The 16,754-nt window shown below is 37.3% G+C and overlaps 1 protein-coding gene across 4 annotated transcripts in view; it reads right to left on the reverse strand.

The window, feature by feature from the left end:
• TMEM161B (transmembrane protein 161B) overlaps window positions 1-16,754 on the reverse strand; it is a 108,340-nt gene that overhangs the window by 48,362 nt on the left and 43,224 nt on the right. For all 4 annotated transcript variants that reach the window (XM_045021051.1, XM_045021048.1, XM_045021050.1 and 1 more), the window contains 5 exons: window positions 9,302-9,453; window positions 8,677-8,737; window positions 6,682-6,822; window positions 3,029-3,142; window positions 1,593-1,767 (listed from right to left, as the gene is read on the reverse strand). In XM_045021051.1, the coding sequence (XP_044876986.1) occupies window positions 1,593-1,767; window positions 3,029-3,142; window positions 6,682-6,822; window positions 8,677-8,737; window positions 9,302-9,453 (643 nt within the window). The remainder of the gene's footprint in view (window positions 1-1,592; window positions 1,768-3,028; window positions 3,143-6,681; window positions 6,823-8,676; window positions 8,738-9,301; window positions 9,454-16,754) is intronic.

Consider the following 16,754-nt stretch of genomic DNA (forward strand, 5'->3'; position numbering starts at 1 on the left):
CCTTGGGAGCCAAAAAAATCTTACCACGTTATAGGTGAAACCATGTTATATCCAACTTGCTTTGATCCGGAGTGCACAGCCCCACCCCCTGGAGCACTGTTTACCGCGTTATATTCGAATTCGTGTTATATCAGGTCGCCTTATATCAGGTAGAGGTGTAGTTAACTGAGATATTTAGATTTCAGAGGAGCAGCCGTGTTAGTATGGGTACTTCCACCTTTTCATGTTCTCTGTATGTATAAATATCTTCTTACTGTATGTTCCAGTCTATGCATCCGATGAAGTGGGCTGTAGCCCATGAAAGCTTATGCTCAAATAAATTTGTTAGTCACTAAGGTGCCACAAGTACTCCTGTTCTTTGAGATATTTAGAAGATGTTGCATTTTTCAGATAACATGAGAAATATGGGTGCAGAAAGATTCTGATTAAAGAACTCCGAGGCTCCTAGCAGCAACAACTGGACTGATTCTGGTATTGATGATCGTGAGAAGAGCCCTGTGAATAAATCCACCTTAATCCTGAAGTCCCACACTAGTCACCATGCTTCAGACTAAAAACTATGGGCTAGAAATCCCCTTCGAAGCCCTTTTACGGCCATTGCTTAATATTTTGCGGGTGACACAGATACTACACTAATAGTCATAGTGATAAGTACTATTATTGAAAAACCTAAAATAGACAAGCACATTTTTGTGCTATGACACTTTCCAGATCACATCTCCCATGGGACTGACTAACATGTTGCACTCAGTACTTCTCTGCAAAATGAGCCTATCCCTCCCAAATTGTTGCATAGTGGCCTTACAAATTTCTATCCACCCATTTGGCCATAGTAATTTGACTGCTAAAAGAAATAATTATTCAGTGTTATCATAGTAACAAGATGGACAAGTATTTGTACATCCAGGCTAGTACATTTTTGTGACACTTTTACAAAATTGCCCTATCATTCAGTTCTGTATATTAAAAAAAATTCTTCCATTTTATGCTATATATTTGTATATAGTTCCTTTCACAGTTCAAGGATCTTTGCCCATTTAGCACACTATACAGCCATACAACCTTACCTTTGCCTCTGAAAGTGGGAATATAACCACACCCTTGCTTCTCCTAACAAAGCCACCCATTGCCTCTGTGCCCACCATAAGTCTAAATCACCACTCATTCATACACTCCACAGACCTTTGCAGAAGTCTGTGTCCCATTAATCTGGGAAATACAGTAGCTGATTGCCAGAGATGATGCTGGACAAAAAGGTTGCGATAGGTACAGTTCTGTGATTGCCTGTAGGGACTTCTTAGGACATGGAGCAAAGGAAGCAGAGTTTAGCTGTGTGGCTGTGGTGCGTGGAAAATATCAGTTCAACTCTGTATTTTCTGGATTTGAGGGGGTTTCCCCGCAATGGGAGCCTTCTTGTAAAAAACAAAACAAAACAAAACAAAAAAACCACACTCAGGAAACCTCCCAGTTTACAATTTTTGGATGTGAATTCTGAGCCTGTGGAAAAGTACAAGGACAGGGCAATGTGTTGTGCCTAACAAGCTATGTTAAATCACTTCATACATTTACCATTTTTGTTCCATTCTACTTACCATTTTCTGCAGATCAACCGTACTTATTCTGCCAGCCTCCTTTTTCATCTGATCCACACATTTCTGTGCTAAATTAAGGTAGGCTTGCAGGTGTTTGCGCATCATGGCCAACCGTAAAGCGCACAATAGGATAATTATCCACAGTCGTACCGTATCAAATGTTGCTTCTGACATTCTGTGGATCATAACAGCATAGTAATATTCTCCAAATGTCACCCCTATATATACTTAATGCTATGTATCTGTTTACATTATATTATCTGTACAAAAAACTTGACGTCTTGAAGGAAATATTTAATATAATTATTTACATAGCTCATGTTCAAGCAATATACAATTTTCCTTTCTCACTTAATTCCTTACACTTCCCACTCATGCCATAGCATTAGGCCTATATAAATATCCAAGTGACTGCAATGGGAAAACCTGGGAAGTTCTGTCAGTATTGAAGATTTCAAGCAATCTAGAATAATAAATAAGAACTATGCATTCCAACTGCTTTAAGATTTGGAATCTTCACTATACAGCTGTAAAATATCAACGGAAGTAAAGCCTAATTATATCTTTGGCCCTCTAACCAGGTTAAATGCCAAGTCACTGCAATAGTTTTTCTAATTAAAAAAACAAAACACTAAAGTACAAAAACTCAAATTGTAATTATATTGAGTTCACTGCCAATGCAACTTTCTTTGGCATACAAAGTGGTCACAACTATTAGACAGCTTTTATTTCTAGAAACAAAAACAGTAAAAAAAACTTTAAACTTATTTTTACTGTGATAGTTATTTTAATTTTTTCAAAAAAAGAATTACTTAGCTTCAATAAATAAAGTGACACTGCAGCCTCTCTCCAATACACAAATCAGGAAACATGTAGGGTATGTTTACCACGGAGACTATACTAGAATAACCTCCTCTACAAATGAAGTTAGCTACTCTACTGACCACACTGCAAGGTAACACCCCAGCTAGAAAGAGTGATTTGATTAGCAGCACAGCAATTCTATTAGAGTGACTGGATTAGTAGCTGATGAATTATGTTAACTCAGCTGCTGCATCACCACTACATTATTAGCTCTCAGGTATCAGCAGCACTTGAGCTTCAAAACACATCCCGTAATAGGCCAGCTTGTTCAAACTTAAAGCACCACTTAACTCAAGCTAGACACCTGTGTGTGCACAGAGTTGGGAAAACACTAGTTATAGCTTGAGAAATACTGCAGTGAAAAACAAGCCTGGCCTATGCTATAGCAGCTTCCTAGGGATATGGTGGAATCTCTGCAGGGCCTATGCCAAGGATTCCTTCCATGGTCAGAACCAGGGATTTTAAGGTCCCTTTACGTCACTTCAGCCCTTTTACCTGGCATAAATGGAACAGAATGGGGGTGAAGAATCTGATCTTAAGACTTCAGAACAAATGTTAAAAAGGAACCTTACAAAGGTATGCTCTCTTTGCCCAGAGGTGGGTTCATAATGTAGTCCTTGGTGATTGGTTTTACCCACAATAAGACCATAAGTAAAGGTGCCAAGAAGTTTATATGCAGCAATGTTCTGGAAGGAAAGAGAAAAGGAAAATATATTTCATACATACGATCATTACACTGGTAATCCAGATTTTCGTACCTACCAATTGTTGAAAATAATGAGGCTTGGCAGAATTTGTTTTAATATATTTTGACTGATAATATCATTGTTTAATTTTAAGCATTCTTTTCAATTTTTATAGATTTCAATTTTCACAGTGGCAGGAATTTATGAAGCGAGTCAGATAATTATTTAATGCCAGTAGTCATTCAGTGTCAAAAAGTTAAAGTTTGATAACTGTAAAATACAAAGTTGTAAACATCACATGTAAAAATATATAAAGTAAATATCCTTAAATAAAACAAACTTAGGAAGCATTTTTCTGACTTTGCCTATCAGTAAATTTCAAACAATCATTGACAGAAGTATCTTTTCTTCAGTTTGTATGTATGCCGAAATAAATGTTTACTGACATACCATATATACTCGTTCATAAGCTGAATATTTTTGGTAAAAAAATGACGCATCAAAGAGCGGGGGTGTACACCAAAATGTGATGATTTTAAACTCTATGGCAGGGGTTGGCAGTCTATGGCACACATGCCAAAGGTGGCACACGAGGTGATTTACTGTGGCACACTGCTGCCAGCCTGGTGTCCCCACCGCCAGCTCCTGGCTGGCAGGGGCCAGCAGATGGAACCCCAGACTGACAGCGGGCTGAGCGGCTCAGCCCGCTGCCAGCCAGGGTCCCGGCCGCTGGCCCCACTCAGCCTGCTGCCAGTCTGGGGTTCCATCCGCCGGCCCCTGTAAATGTAAAATGTATTACTGGCACATCAAATCTTAAATTACCGCAAATAAATGAAGACTTGGCACACCACTTCTGAAAAGTTGCTGACCTTTGCTCTATGGAATCATTGAATCTAATACACTGTAGTTTTGTTTACCTGGAGCATCTGCAGGCATGGAGCCCCTCAGCTTCCTGTGGCCGCAATTCGCTATTCTCAGCCAATGGGAGCTGCAGGAAGTGGCTCCATGCCTGCAGACACTCCAAGTAAACAAACGTCCCGACCCGCCAGCGGCTTACCCAGGCCAGGAGCCAAAGTTTCCCCTGAAATACAGGGTCAGCTTATGAAAGGGTCATACAGTTTTTGCTATTTTTACCTATCCATTTTGGGGGGTTGGCTTATAAATGAACGGGCTCATGAACGAGTATATACGGTATACCAATAAAAATCAAATCCTTCCAAGACTAAAAATAACGTGGGAGTTTCTCAATAAAACTGTGAGAAAGTGGTGGAAATAGATAATTTTTCTTTTCTTCAGCATGCTTACGGGATTTTAACAACAAAAGAATTAGCCACGCAATTTCATGATAATTAATGATTAGATACTGTGGTGAAAGGTGCGCAACTTTGAATAAACTCCTATTTCAGTGTATTCTAATGAACCATATGTTACACAGCAACATGGTTAGTGACAGCTGTTGTAAATATCTACATTGGTATAATGTATGTTTAATCTAAGAACTCAGTATCTCAAACTGATAATTATGGAAAATATTCAATTCCATTAGTGGAAAGTGAGATAAGTAACACATATGAATAGTTTTGTACTATTGAAAAGATTAGTTTGTTATTCACACAGAATCAGGGAAATATTTATCATTTCTGGCAAGTCAAATTTCCCAATTTTGTATAGATTTTCTTAATTGGGAACCTTGACTAACTCAAAGTGAAATTTGGTACTTGCATACAATTATAGCTGCTCAGAGAGAAAACATTGAAAGATAGTAGATCATTTCTAGAATAGTTACTTTTAAAAGTATTGGATTCACAACAAATTAAACTGGATGGTTAAAATAAAAACCAAGTTGTGGGAATGCAAAACAAGAATGAACTTTTTTTTTTTTTAAATGAACCTATGGCCTGTGAAGATAAAGCCCATGCTCAGTTCCTCTCACAAAGCTAATATCAGTACAACCTCAAAAGGGCTTGATTGTGCACCCATTAAAGTCAATGGAAATTCTATACCCACTGAAGTCAATGGAAATATTAAGTGCTGGTGCCAGAGCAACATTGCAATATTAGCTGAGTCAGACTGCCCATACTCCCATATCTAAAGAAAGTGCTACAATACAATAGGGGAGACAACCAGGTGACTAAAAATTTATCCTAAAAATATCAGATGTCACTCAATTAAAACACTATTAAGACTCTTAAAACCATCTGTATTTGTATTTTCAGAAGCATCTCATCATGCAGTCTGAGTAACCCACTGGTTCAGAAATAAAAAAGCAGTGCTAGCGATGCAGTGTTGCTAGGGAACACTACAGCATCAAGGAGCAGCTCAAAGCAGTTCAGCAGCTTGTGAAAGGCTTTTACCTGCTCTTCTGCTTATTTAAGTCACACCATTAAATTAGTGGACTAGAATGTGTAAAGGGGTGGCAAGAATCCATTTTTGTCCATTGGAGTAGTGTGAAAAAGGCTGAAAGCACTCAAAGCAACCCATGGAAAAGGGGTGGATGGGTAACTACAGAAAACACACACACACACACACACACACACGGTGCTGCTGAAAGAAAATTAAAAGGATTATCAAAATTAAACATTAAAAATAGCCACACCAACAAGATTTTTTATTCTATATAATATGTCACCAAGAACAAGTATAATTAAATATTAGGATATTACAGTCCAGGATTGTCAGTGGGGATTAGGTACTGAGAAAACCCTGAAGGGAAATTTAAAACGTATTAAATAAAACATGTCTGAATTTGGGCCTCTAACTAGGTAAGAAGCTAGATTTGAAAACGTGGCTTTAATCTGGTGTCAACTCCCACGCCCCAATTAAATACCTTTGATTATATAAATAGCATCATAAGTAATAGCCACTTAGCTATTCAACCTTATTGAAAATGACACTTGCATTTTATTCTTTAGCATTTTAAAAGATGCTATTCTATGCCTGCTGCAGTTTGAACTTGCTCTTCCTACATAGTTTCCTAATTGCAATGTATTTAATGTGTAACAAATATAAAATGAAGTTGCCAAGTTTCAGTCAGAGGATTAAGAGAGAAAGACAATTAGGGGTTATTTTTTTCTGCTTAGTTTTGTTTTGCTTTCTTTATTGCCCTCCTGAAACCACTTCTCTCCACACTAGTCTCTTTCTGTTTTCTGCCCCTAATCTTACAAGCAGTCAGGGAACGGTGCACATCTGAAACTGGCAGTGTGACTCTCTCCTTCATCACCATTTCCTAATCTGCCTAAAAATGTGACCAAAGTGGAGAATGAGAGCCAATCAGTGTGAAGCTCCTATACAAGGAGAGAAAAGAACATTCCTTTATCAGCTCTCCAGTCATCTAGCGAAGGATGGTGGTAGGTATGGATGGTGCAAAGGAAACTAGCAGGCCTGTTGGAAGACTAGAGAAAACAGGTGGGAAATGGGGGAGGAAGTCCTAGTGAATCACTAGTTTCTCATTGGAAATGAATTGTATTACTTCTTTGTACATAAAAAAAGATATCAAAAGACTGAACAGCACTTATCTATGTATATATATTTTCTCTTACTGTGTTATTTTTCCTGTTGCTAAATTCAGAGCATCCAGATGCATTTGAGCCAGTCGTAAGCCAGGGAATGTCAAAAAAGCACCAATAAGTGAACAAAAAACAGCCAGGAACAGTTTGAAAGTTAGTTTAGACACGGGACCTCTACAAAAAAAAAAAAAAAAAAAGAGGGGGTGGTTAAATTTTAAAGGTTCCCCCCCCCCCCAACACTTCATCCCATCTCCCCAATAATTAATTAAAAAAGGGCAAACAGCAAAAAGGCATTCATTCATGATTTTGAAGAAAGCAGTTTAACTCCATCTTGCTAGGATGCCAAGACTAGCTGAGCCTACAAATTACTAGCAATAGATTCAGCAACGTAGAATAAAAACTGAGTAAGCCCACGCAGACTGTACATTTTAAAAAAAGGCCAGAAAAAACTTCTATGCAGGAAATAGAAACAATCTTCCAAGAAATATTTTGTACGTTTGGCACTACGTAGAAAATAACCTATAAAAAAAGACATTAACTGTAAAACACAAAAAATAATCCTTCAAATATTGAAGTCTAGTGAAGGTCAAGGAATAAAAACAGCTAGCAGAAATATTTAACAAACAATGTCAACATACTGTGCTTGCATTCAACCTTTACCCACTAAGTAGCTCTCCAGTATCTTAAACTATTGTTACTCTAGTTACCTATCACCATTACATAAGTGGATAATTCTAATTCACTTATCTTCCAAGGTGACGACTTTTTAAATTATTGAACCATTCAATATTTTCATAAATGTAAAATGGATTTAAACAAAAAACTAGAATCAAGTATTTGAACTTTTTGCACCCCCGTCTTCAGGATTATGCAAGAATCAAAGACCTAAATGATGCAATACAAATAGAGATTACTATTAATAGGGGGCAACAAACAATAGAGTCTAGGGACCCATACAAGAGAATTTCAGTAGCTGCATTCATAATCCATCTCATTCAACTCTCAAGAGATGCCATGACCATGCAATCACTGCCTGTAAATTTCCAAGATACTGCAGTGAAGTTCAAAAGGGAATGAGGACAGACAGGCATTAACTGGAAAATTAATTGAAAAGTTAGCAAAGCACGATCAGAATAATTTACAAAGAGGACAGATTGCAGATTAGGAAATGCAAAATGTTCAGTAGAGGTTATTTTTAAGGTTGATTTAGTTAATACCCAGAGTCCTCAGATACCCCTTCCCAAAATTATATTAAATTAATATGGTAGTTTAGAATTAACACCAAAAGAAATTCAGTCATGTTCCCACAGCCATCACAATTCACTTCATACAAGGGTAAGTATTACTGACATCCTCTAAATATTTTAAAGCATAAATTAACAAAACAGATATATTTAAAATATTACTTGCAAAAGGGACTATTTATAGTTATTGTGATAGTGTATGTGAGCAACATCACTTTGATTATAGGATATGCCTCTGTCAGTCACATAAAACTTGGTGGTCCTGAGGCAGATGGATCGTTTTTCCACAAGAGGCAGTATAAAATAACAGCCTGAACACAGAACTAGGAGCCAAAACTGACTTCTACTCTCAACTCTACCACAGGCTCCATCTGTAACCTTTGGCAAAGCATTTCACCTCTCAGTCCTCTTATCTATACAGTGAGGACAATCCTTATCCTCAGAGGTGTGTCGAGGTTTATGTAATATGAAGATGAAGTGGTTATATAAAAAGTAGTAGAAGAAAAATGCTTGTAATTTTGAACTGTATTTAATAATTTAATCTAACATTTGATTTTTTTTTTAAAAACTTAACAAAAAGCATTAGACCAAGCAAGACATGTCAAGTAATTTGAAAGTAGAGCATTGATTCAGCTTTCACACATTAATAAACACAGTACAAGAGCAAAGCACACGAGTGAATAATCAAGAGACAAAGGCTCACTACCAAAAAACAAGTGGTATGGTAAAAAAAAGAAAAATTATATTAATGTAAAGCACACGGGTGTACTTTTCAGAAACTTACTGGGATTCCAAACCTTGCTTTTCAAGAAACTGCACAGCACTTTCTGAAAAATTTGAAAACCCTGCAGAGAGAGAGATTTTATTTTTTTTAAAAATCATAGTGCAAACATGGAATATCTCTTGAAAGAAAATTCTAGGAAACAGAACATCTTTTAAATAAGTTTTCATGTGTCTGATTTAGCTCTTTCATGTGCTAATTAGTATGCCGCAATGCAATAAAACTTGGTTATTAGCAGGAGCAGTCTTTGAAAACATCCCTTTGATATTTGTGCACTCTATGAACATGAATAAAATTTACATTAATTCTTTAAGAATATAAGTAATTTTTCAGTATCAGAGGAGCCTCACTTAACTGTGTGAGGTTAAAAGGGGTTAAAAATAAAAAAGGTCAACAAAGAGTTAACAAAAAAACAAACAACCTACACAGAAAAATACTCTAAAGTAAAGCAAGGCAATTACACAAGATGTACTTTTAATAAAATGTTTGGGAATGCAGATTCAGAAATGTCTCTAAAATAGAATTTGTTTTAAAACAGATACTCTAAAAAAAAAAAGATATCTGAAGGTATAATATTGATACATGACATTAAAGTAAACAGAGCTCATAAATATTGTCATAAAATTACCTGATTCAAGTCCAAATTCTAGATAATTTTCAGTTACAATAAGGATTGCCATGGCTTTGACAAAGAAAAAAAAGCCAAAGGTGACACAGACAGATCTTTCACCTCCATCTTCTACTTTGAAGTAGTGAGTGGTCAATGAGAACAGTATCTTGCTACATAAGAAAAGTCAAGGAAAAGTAATTTGTAGAATAAAAAGAATTATACCTTAAGATGACTAAGAAGCTATTCCATACATTTTGCTCTGTATGTGCAAATTGCAAATAATGCAATATTATTAGACCAAATACAGACAGAATTATGCTTCATAATGTTGGAACATTTATTATGCAACTGACATTACATGACAAAATGGGATTTTGGAAAGATGCCATTTAGAATTTTTTTCTTTTGACTTATGGTCATAAATATCCAAAATATTCAATTATTTTACAAAAATTAGAATATTGTTCTATATTAAAAAACTTGTTACAAGTTAATACTTCTAGGAAAAATGGAAGCTTACAAGCCAATACACATTTTCCAAAAAACAATTGCACAATATTTATCAAATGCTGTAATTCAAGATAATATATTTAACTCTAATATTCAAAATAGCCAAGGTTATATCTATAAAGCAGCAAATGAATACATGCAATTCTAACTCCCAGTGGTAGTTGCACATCTCAGTGTCTTAAAGTTTCTTAATTATGAAAATCTTAAATAGCAAAATCCTGACTACTGAAGTCAACGACAAACTCCCATTGACTTCAACAGGGTCAAGACAATGATTTATGGGAAGGAAATGGATTTGTGCCCACTTTTTGCTGCTTCTTTATATAGGGAAAAAACCTCAAGTTTTACTTATCCCTTGCTTGTTTTTTACTTCAGAGAAATCAAGATGTCTAGTTTAGTCATCCCTCTTTTCCTGAAGGCCTTTTTTTGAGGACTCAGAGGTGTGGATTGGGAGCTCTCCCGATCCTTAACTGAAAAGAGGAACGTTGAATATTTAGCACAAAAGCTTTTCCTCAAATGTTTGTTAAGCCTTTGAGTTACACAAGTGTTAAAAAAAGTTTAAAGGAGTCTTTTTTTTTTTAAACTAAATCATATCCCCTCTCAATCAGGCTTCACTTTCTTGGTACTTATGAGAACAAACCCCACTTATTTCCAATAATTTACTTTACTCATTTCATAAAAATGGAAATTCTATAAAAATGCAGTGACCTATATATAAAAATCAGGGTAAATAAGACAAATATTTCTTGAGAAAACTTTTTGGTATTTTAAAAAACGCTGACCACCTGGACTGTACAGGAGTAAGCATTTTTATTACTATGCAGTTTATTATCATGTGTTTGAGAGTTATCAACTATAGAAGTTAATTATTAGCAAACTAAAAACAAATCAGTAATACCTAGAAAGGAATTTCAAAAGGGAGAGGTAGAGATTCTACATATCTTATGCACTCTGGTAAAGTTCTTTCATATAACCAACCCGCCACAAATATGAACATCTGAGAGGTCGCCTGATCTTTTATCAAACATTTTTTAAACTTTCATTGACTCCTCCTCCTTTTAAATGCATTTCTAAATATAATTAGATCCATAACTGCATAACAAATTAAGATCAATTTTTCACTATATACTTTCAGCTCTTATTACTACAAGCTGCAGTCTGCTGTAATTGAATTTATTTTTAAAGTGCAGGAGATCAAATCCATATTCAAATAAAATAGTTGTGTCAATGAGACCACACTACCCATTTAGAACAGAAAAAGGCCATAGAAAAAACATGAAATAAATGTTAGGTTATGGCATTACACAACACCATAAACATTTATATTAGTACAATATTTTTAAGATTATAAAAGCATTTTAAGAACAATCTATTTTACTTAATTCATTTTAGTGAAAAAACTTTTGAATAGCAAATGCGCTTCTGGACACACTTTTTCATAACAGAATATAGAGGATTCAGTGAGGTGTTGCACTTCACTACTCTTATCTCAGTGCATGTTTCCCTGCATTTCACTAACATGTATATAACTAGAACAATATACCCTTTAACAAGTGGTTTTCTAAGGGATCTTAAAATTTCACCAATAGATAAAATAAACGTTTGGTGAAATTTTAAGATCACTTGCATCTGTGCGCGTGTAAATACCTTATAGGAGAAGTACATAAATAAAAAAATTCTCTTGAAATTTTAAATTTAAAAAAGTCACACCTACTGGATTGGTGGTATTTACCTACCTATATGGTGGTATTTACCTACACATTTTAAAGTGTTTTATGTAGACTGGCAAGCGTCATTGACATTTTATAGACTGGAAAACTGAGGCATAGTGTGATGAAGTAGTAAATGGCAGACTCATGAATCAAACCCAGACCACCTGACTCCGTCTTCCATACTCGTCACTGAATGACAAATGGTGATATCCCACAACGTATCAGTCACTTGTGGTAATTTGCATTTTCTTCATTTTGTGCAGTTTGGATAAGATTTTTTTTAATTACTTAGTTTAGGTCACATGGGGTATTAAAAACTTGTAAAATCTGTGCAAAATACTCTATTAAAGTAATCCTGAAGGGGCTTAAGTAAATAGCAATTCAGGAATTCCTTCACACTAACTTACTACATTGCTATGATACCAAGGTTAATCAATACCTTACACAGAACACAAAAATACATTTATTTTGCTGAAATATCTGCACATGTACTCTAAAAATGAAAAGTAGAAGAGCAAACTAGTCACTGCATCCTATTTCTATTCTGAAATAGCTTCTTGCCAAAAGAGTAAATTTGATGCCAATCACCTCTCATAGGCCTTAATTATGTCAAGTATCAGAGGGGTAGCCGTGTTAGTCTGGATTTGTAAAAGCAGCAAAGAATCCTGTGGCACCTTATAGACTAACAGACGTTTTGCAGCATGAGCTTTCGTGGGTGAATACCCACTTCGTCGGATGCATCATGCTGCAAAACGTCTGTTAGTCTATAAGGTGCCACAGGATTCTTTGCAGCTCTTAATTATGTCTTAACTGAAGTTTACCCATAACACCACCCAGTCAAGTTAAGGAGACAACAGAAGAGAAAAACCATATGAAAAGTAACAAGTCACCTGTCTCGCTCCTGAGTTCTCATAGCATGATAGGCTGCACCCAACAAGACATTTTTGGAAGGGAAATGATTTTTCTTAAAGGATTAGGAAACTTAAGTTACTTAAAAGGCCATGTTTTTATGGTTGTACAGATGAAGACAAGCTGCTTCCAAAATGCAAAATACCTATTTTTGACCACACAGCTAACTACCATTGCAACAGTCAGGATCACGTGTGGGACTCCATTTAAAAGCATGTTCCCCAGGGAAAAACAAAACACATGCGAACATATCTTATGCATATTGTAAAAAACTTCTTTGTCTTAAGATGTCCCAATCAGTTCTTACCATATCAGATTTTTTTTTAGGGAATTTCCTCCTTATTAAATTTTAAATTGAAACACATTCACTGTCCCAATAGATGCTATTGCTGAAAGATCACTTCTCCAATTTTCTTCCTCTCTTGTGCCTCCCAGTGCTAGGGATTCAGTTTTAAGTTTGTAGGATCTGTAAGTATGTTGGCTATTAATTGCTACGTCTAAGTTGTCATCGAGTGTCTAGCCTTGGGTTTGTCTTTTCTTTTTTAAAGGCAGTACGAACAGCAGTCTTCAGAATAATGAAATTTATCACTCTACAAGTAACCGGTTATCCTAACCTACAACCAGTTGTATGCCAAGATTTGAAAACAATACAGTAACAAAAACATACTACTCAAAACATATTGAGTTTTGACAAAGAAAAGTGTTACTGCTTACAATGAATCCTGCATCCTCTCAAAAATATTAAATGCTAGTGTGATACGGGCCAGGTGGTATAGCAGGCCTTCTAACCGCGGCCTCCAAGGTACAGACTGTCATTGAATCTTCCTCAGACTATCTGGAGATTAAAAGCTTCACTGTTCTGTTCAGCTATGAGGCAATAAAAGATCTTCCTGTACTGAAACTCTTAATCTCGGTTGCCAACTGTGTGATAACTTACTGGGGATGTCTGTCATTATACTTTAAAGTTTTGAAATGTATCGTTCATTCAAGACTAAGTTCCCGTTGAGAAACCAAAAGTATACATGGAATAGTTTGCTGTTCAGAACTTCATACTATATATCTATTCCATCAATATATAAAAAGCTACTATTTGCTTGTTGCACTGAATTACAACTCCTATAACAAATAACTGGAAAGCTCTCAGATCAGTCATCACCTCTAATTTCCATAGGATTCTGTTGGCATCGTAAAATACAACAACAAAACAGGGGTAAAAGCATCTATTATCAAAACAAAAGCTGTTCTGGAATTAACCCCTTATTGGCCATGTTGCCTTCTGTTGATGTTATGCAGTTCAGAATATCAATTTTGTGGGCATATTTATAAAACCTGACAACTTAACTCTTTGGGCCAGAGCTGTGTGAGCAATTGACCGTGTGCTCCCTGGTCATGGGGCCATTCTGTGCTGGCACTGGCCCCTCAGGTAAACTGGAGTGGAACTATACTATATTCTGGCTGCCAGAGGCCTTCATGGGCCCTGCTGGCAAGCAGGGATCACTGCTGCAATCTGGCCATGCACCCTCCAGATGCAGAAAGCAGTGGTGGTGCTGATGTGGGAACTTACAGCCCCACCCCACTTAGTGAATACTCCCAATGCATGGGGAACCCTCTTGCTTCAATTAAATCGGATTTAAATTTTCTTTGTGCTACAGTATACTTAAGGTAGGGTAAAGGATTTTAGGGGGTCTAAGGAAGCTTGTTTTAACTGCTTGTTTCCTTTGTACATAAATTATAGTGTTATTAAATGAAGTGGCAACACCCAGTTCTAGGTGCCCAGTATGGTTTACTCATTATTCCTTCTTGCCACAAGACAGACTACATCCAATAAATACATTTGTGGGATTTTTTTAAAAAATTACTATTTATTTTAACAAAACCAGAATTTAGAATTAATCAAGAACTTGAAAATTCATTCAAAACAAGACGTATGGCTATCTGTAAAAGTTTAGATATTTGCTATTATTGGATTACAGAATTTAACAACTTCAATTTCATTTGTGGAGCGTTCGTCTAAGACGAAAGGCCACAGAGTCAGGGTTTTCATGTCAAAATTAGAGCTGTTTTTTTCTTCTACATTATTAATTTCACTAGCCTCATTCTGCAAATTGCACGCTAATGAAGAGGATCTTATTAATAGATTTTCATAAATGCACACACAGAAAAGTACTGATGCAAACAATCATTTTTTCCTCCTCTAATGGGTTTTCCCTTCTCTTAACCCACAGTAGCAGTCAATGCAGACCTCCTGCTGTAAGTGCTAATTCATTTTGTCTTACAGTGCAAACTTTCAAACTCCTGGAACCAAGAAAATATGAGGTCTTAAAAATCCTTTCTGGGGCAAGATTTGTTATTACTCTGATTCACTATTGCTATTTTTGGCAACAAAGTCCCACATATAAATCCGCTAATTACAAGAGACGAAACCTAAAGTCAAATTTTAGTGGACATTTATCTATACAAGTATTTTTGTAGAAATCTTAGCTATTTATCGATGTGAATAAATCTTTTCACTTGGTCAGTAGTTGGTACTTACATGTAACAATGTCCAGTGGAGGGAGAGGTGGGAGACCAGTGAGCTCTTGAAGTTAACCTATACCTGTTGTATACATTACAATATACTCCAATTTGATTTAATATAGCAGCAGGAAGGTCCAATAGCTGACAATTTTGGGTATGAACAAGTGGTTAACTTGAAGTTATTCTATCCATTCATGGTGAACTTCAGAGAGCTCTAAGGTCTCTCTCTCACACACTAATTTATGTAAGGCTGCACGCTTGTATTACAAAGCTTTACCCCTGGGGGAATTCTGCGTCACTGCACATACACAGAATTTATGTCCCTGAAGACTTCTTTGCTTCCTTGCAGAAAAAATGACTTTCTGATAGGAAAGCAAAGGGAAGACACAAAAGCAGTCATGGAACCTTCCCCGGCAGTATGTTTTGGGTGCCCCTGGCAGCCAGCAGAGAGGTATATCACTGTAGGGCAGGGGACGGGACTGGTGGCTCCTACTCTGTGCTGGGCTCAGCGGCTAGTCCCGGCTGGGCTGGGGAGGACGGGACTTCCTCTTCCCCTGCACGACATCCGGGGCTGGGTCAGACCCACCTCCAGATTTCTCCCCCAGCTGCAGGAAGCTCTGCAAACTCTCCCCATAACTCCTCAGCTGCAGAGAGAGGGATCTCTGTACAGGGAGCTGCTCCCCCATCCGCCCAACCCTCGTGCATCCAGACCCACTCATTCTCAGAGCCTCACACCCCCCTGCACCCAGAACCCACCCATTCCCCCTGCACCTGGACCACCCCGCTGAGCCACCCAGATCCCAACCTCACTGAGCCCCAACTAGCTGCCCCTGAGATAAGGGATACATTAAACACACACACTCTTTGGAAAACACAAGAAAGAAGAGTTAAGACAGTAGTTCTCAACCTGCGATTTGTAGCTCGCCTGCGGCCCATGTGACATCCTCATAGCCATCCAGGTAATATATATATTGTGTGGATGGCAGCTCACATGACACACAGGAAGCTGCATATGCAACCCACAAAGGCAAATAGGTTGAGAAACACTGAGTTAAGGTAAAAACTGTTTCTGATCTCACACTATCCATTCACTGGCCATCCAAATTTAAGAGACAGCCTTACTCTTAAACACTACATCTTCAGCAGTGACAGTGAGCCCTCACTAAAATATGTCTACCTGATATATGTACAATCATAAGATATATACACCGCTCTCCAAATTCATCCTAGTTAGAGGCAAGATATTGGTGTTGCTTTCTTGTCTTAGAATTCATTTGCACACCAAACACCTACGCAAAACTCAATCCACCGTCTCAACATATTTCAGAGTGGTAGTCGTGTTAGTCTGTATCAGCAAAAACAATGAGGAATCCCTGTGGCACCTTAGGCCTGGTCTACACTGGGGGGATCGACCTAAGATATGCAACTTCAGCTACGAGAATAGTGTAGCTGAAGTCGATGTATCTTAGGTCATCTTACCTCACGTCCTCACGGCGCGGGGTCGACTGCCGCCGCTTCCCCATTGACTCTGCTTCCACCTCTCGCCACGGTGGAGTACAGGAGTTGACAGCAGAGCAACTGGGGATCGATTTACTGCGTCTACACTAGAGATCCATCACTTTCTGCAGATCTGTCGGATAGTGTAGACATATCCTTAGAGACTAACAAATGTATTTGGGCATAAACTTTCATGGGCTAAAACCCACTCCGTGCATCTGATGAAGTGGGTTTTAGCCCACAAAAGCTTATGAGGTGGCATAGGCTCCTCGTTGTTTTTATTTCTCAACATATTTCCCTTATCAGTGGTTCTCAAACTTATGTGA

Source organism: Mauremys mutica, chromosome 6, assembly GCF_020497125.1.
Source record: "Mauremys mutica isolate MM-2020 ecotype Southern chromosome 6, ASM2049712v1, whole genome shotgun sequence".
Lineage (NCBI taxonomy): Eukaryota > Metazoa > Chordata > Testudines > Geoemydidae > Mauremys > Mauremys mutica.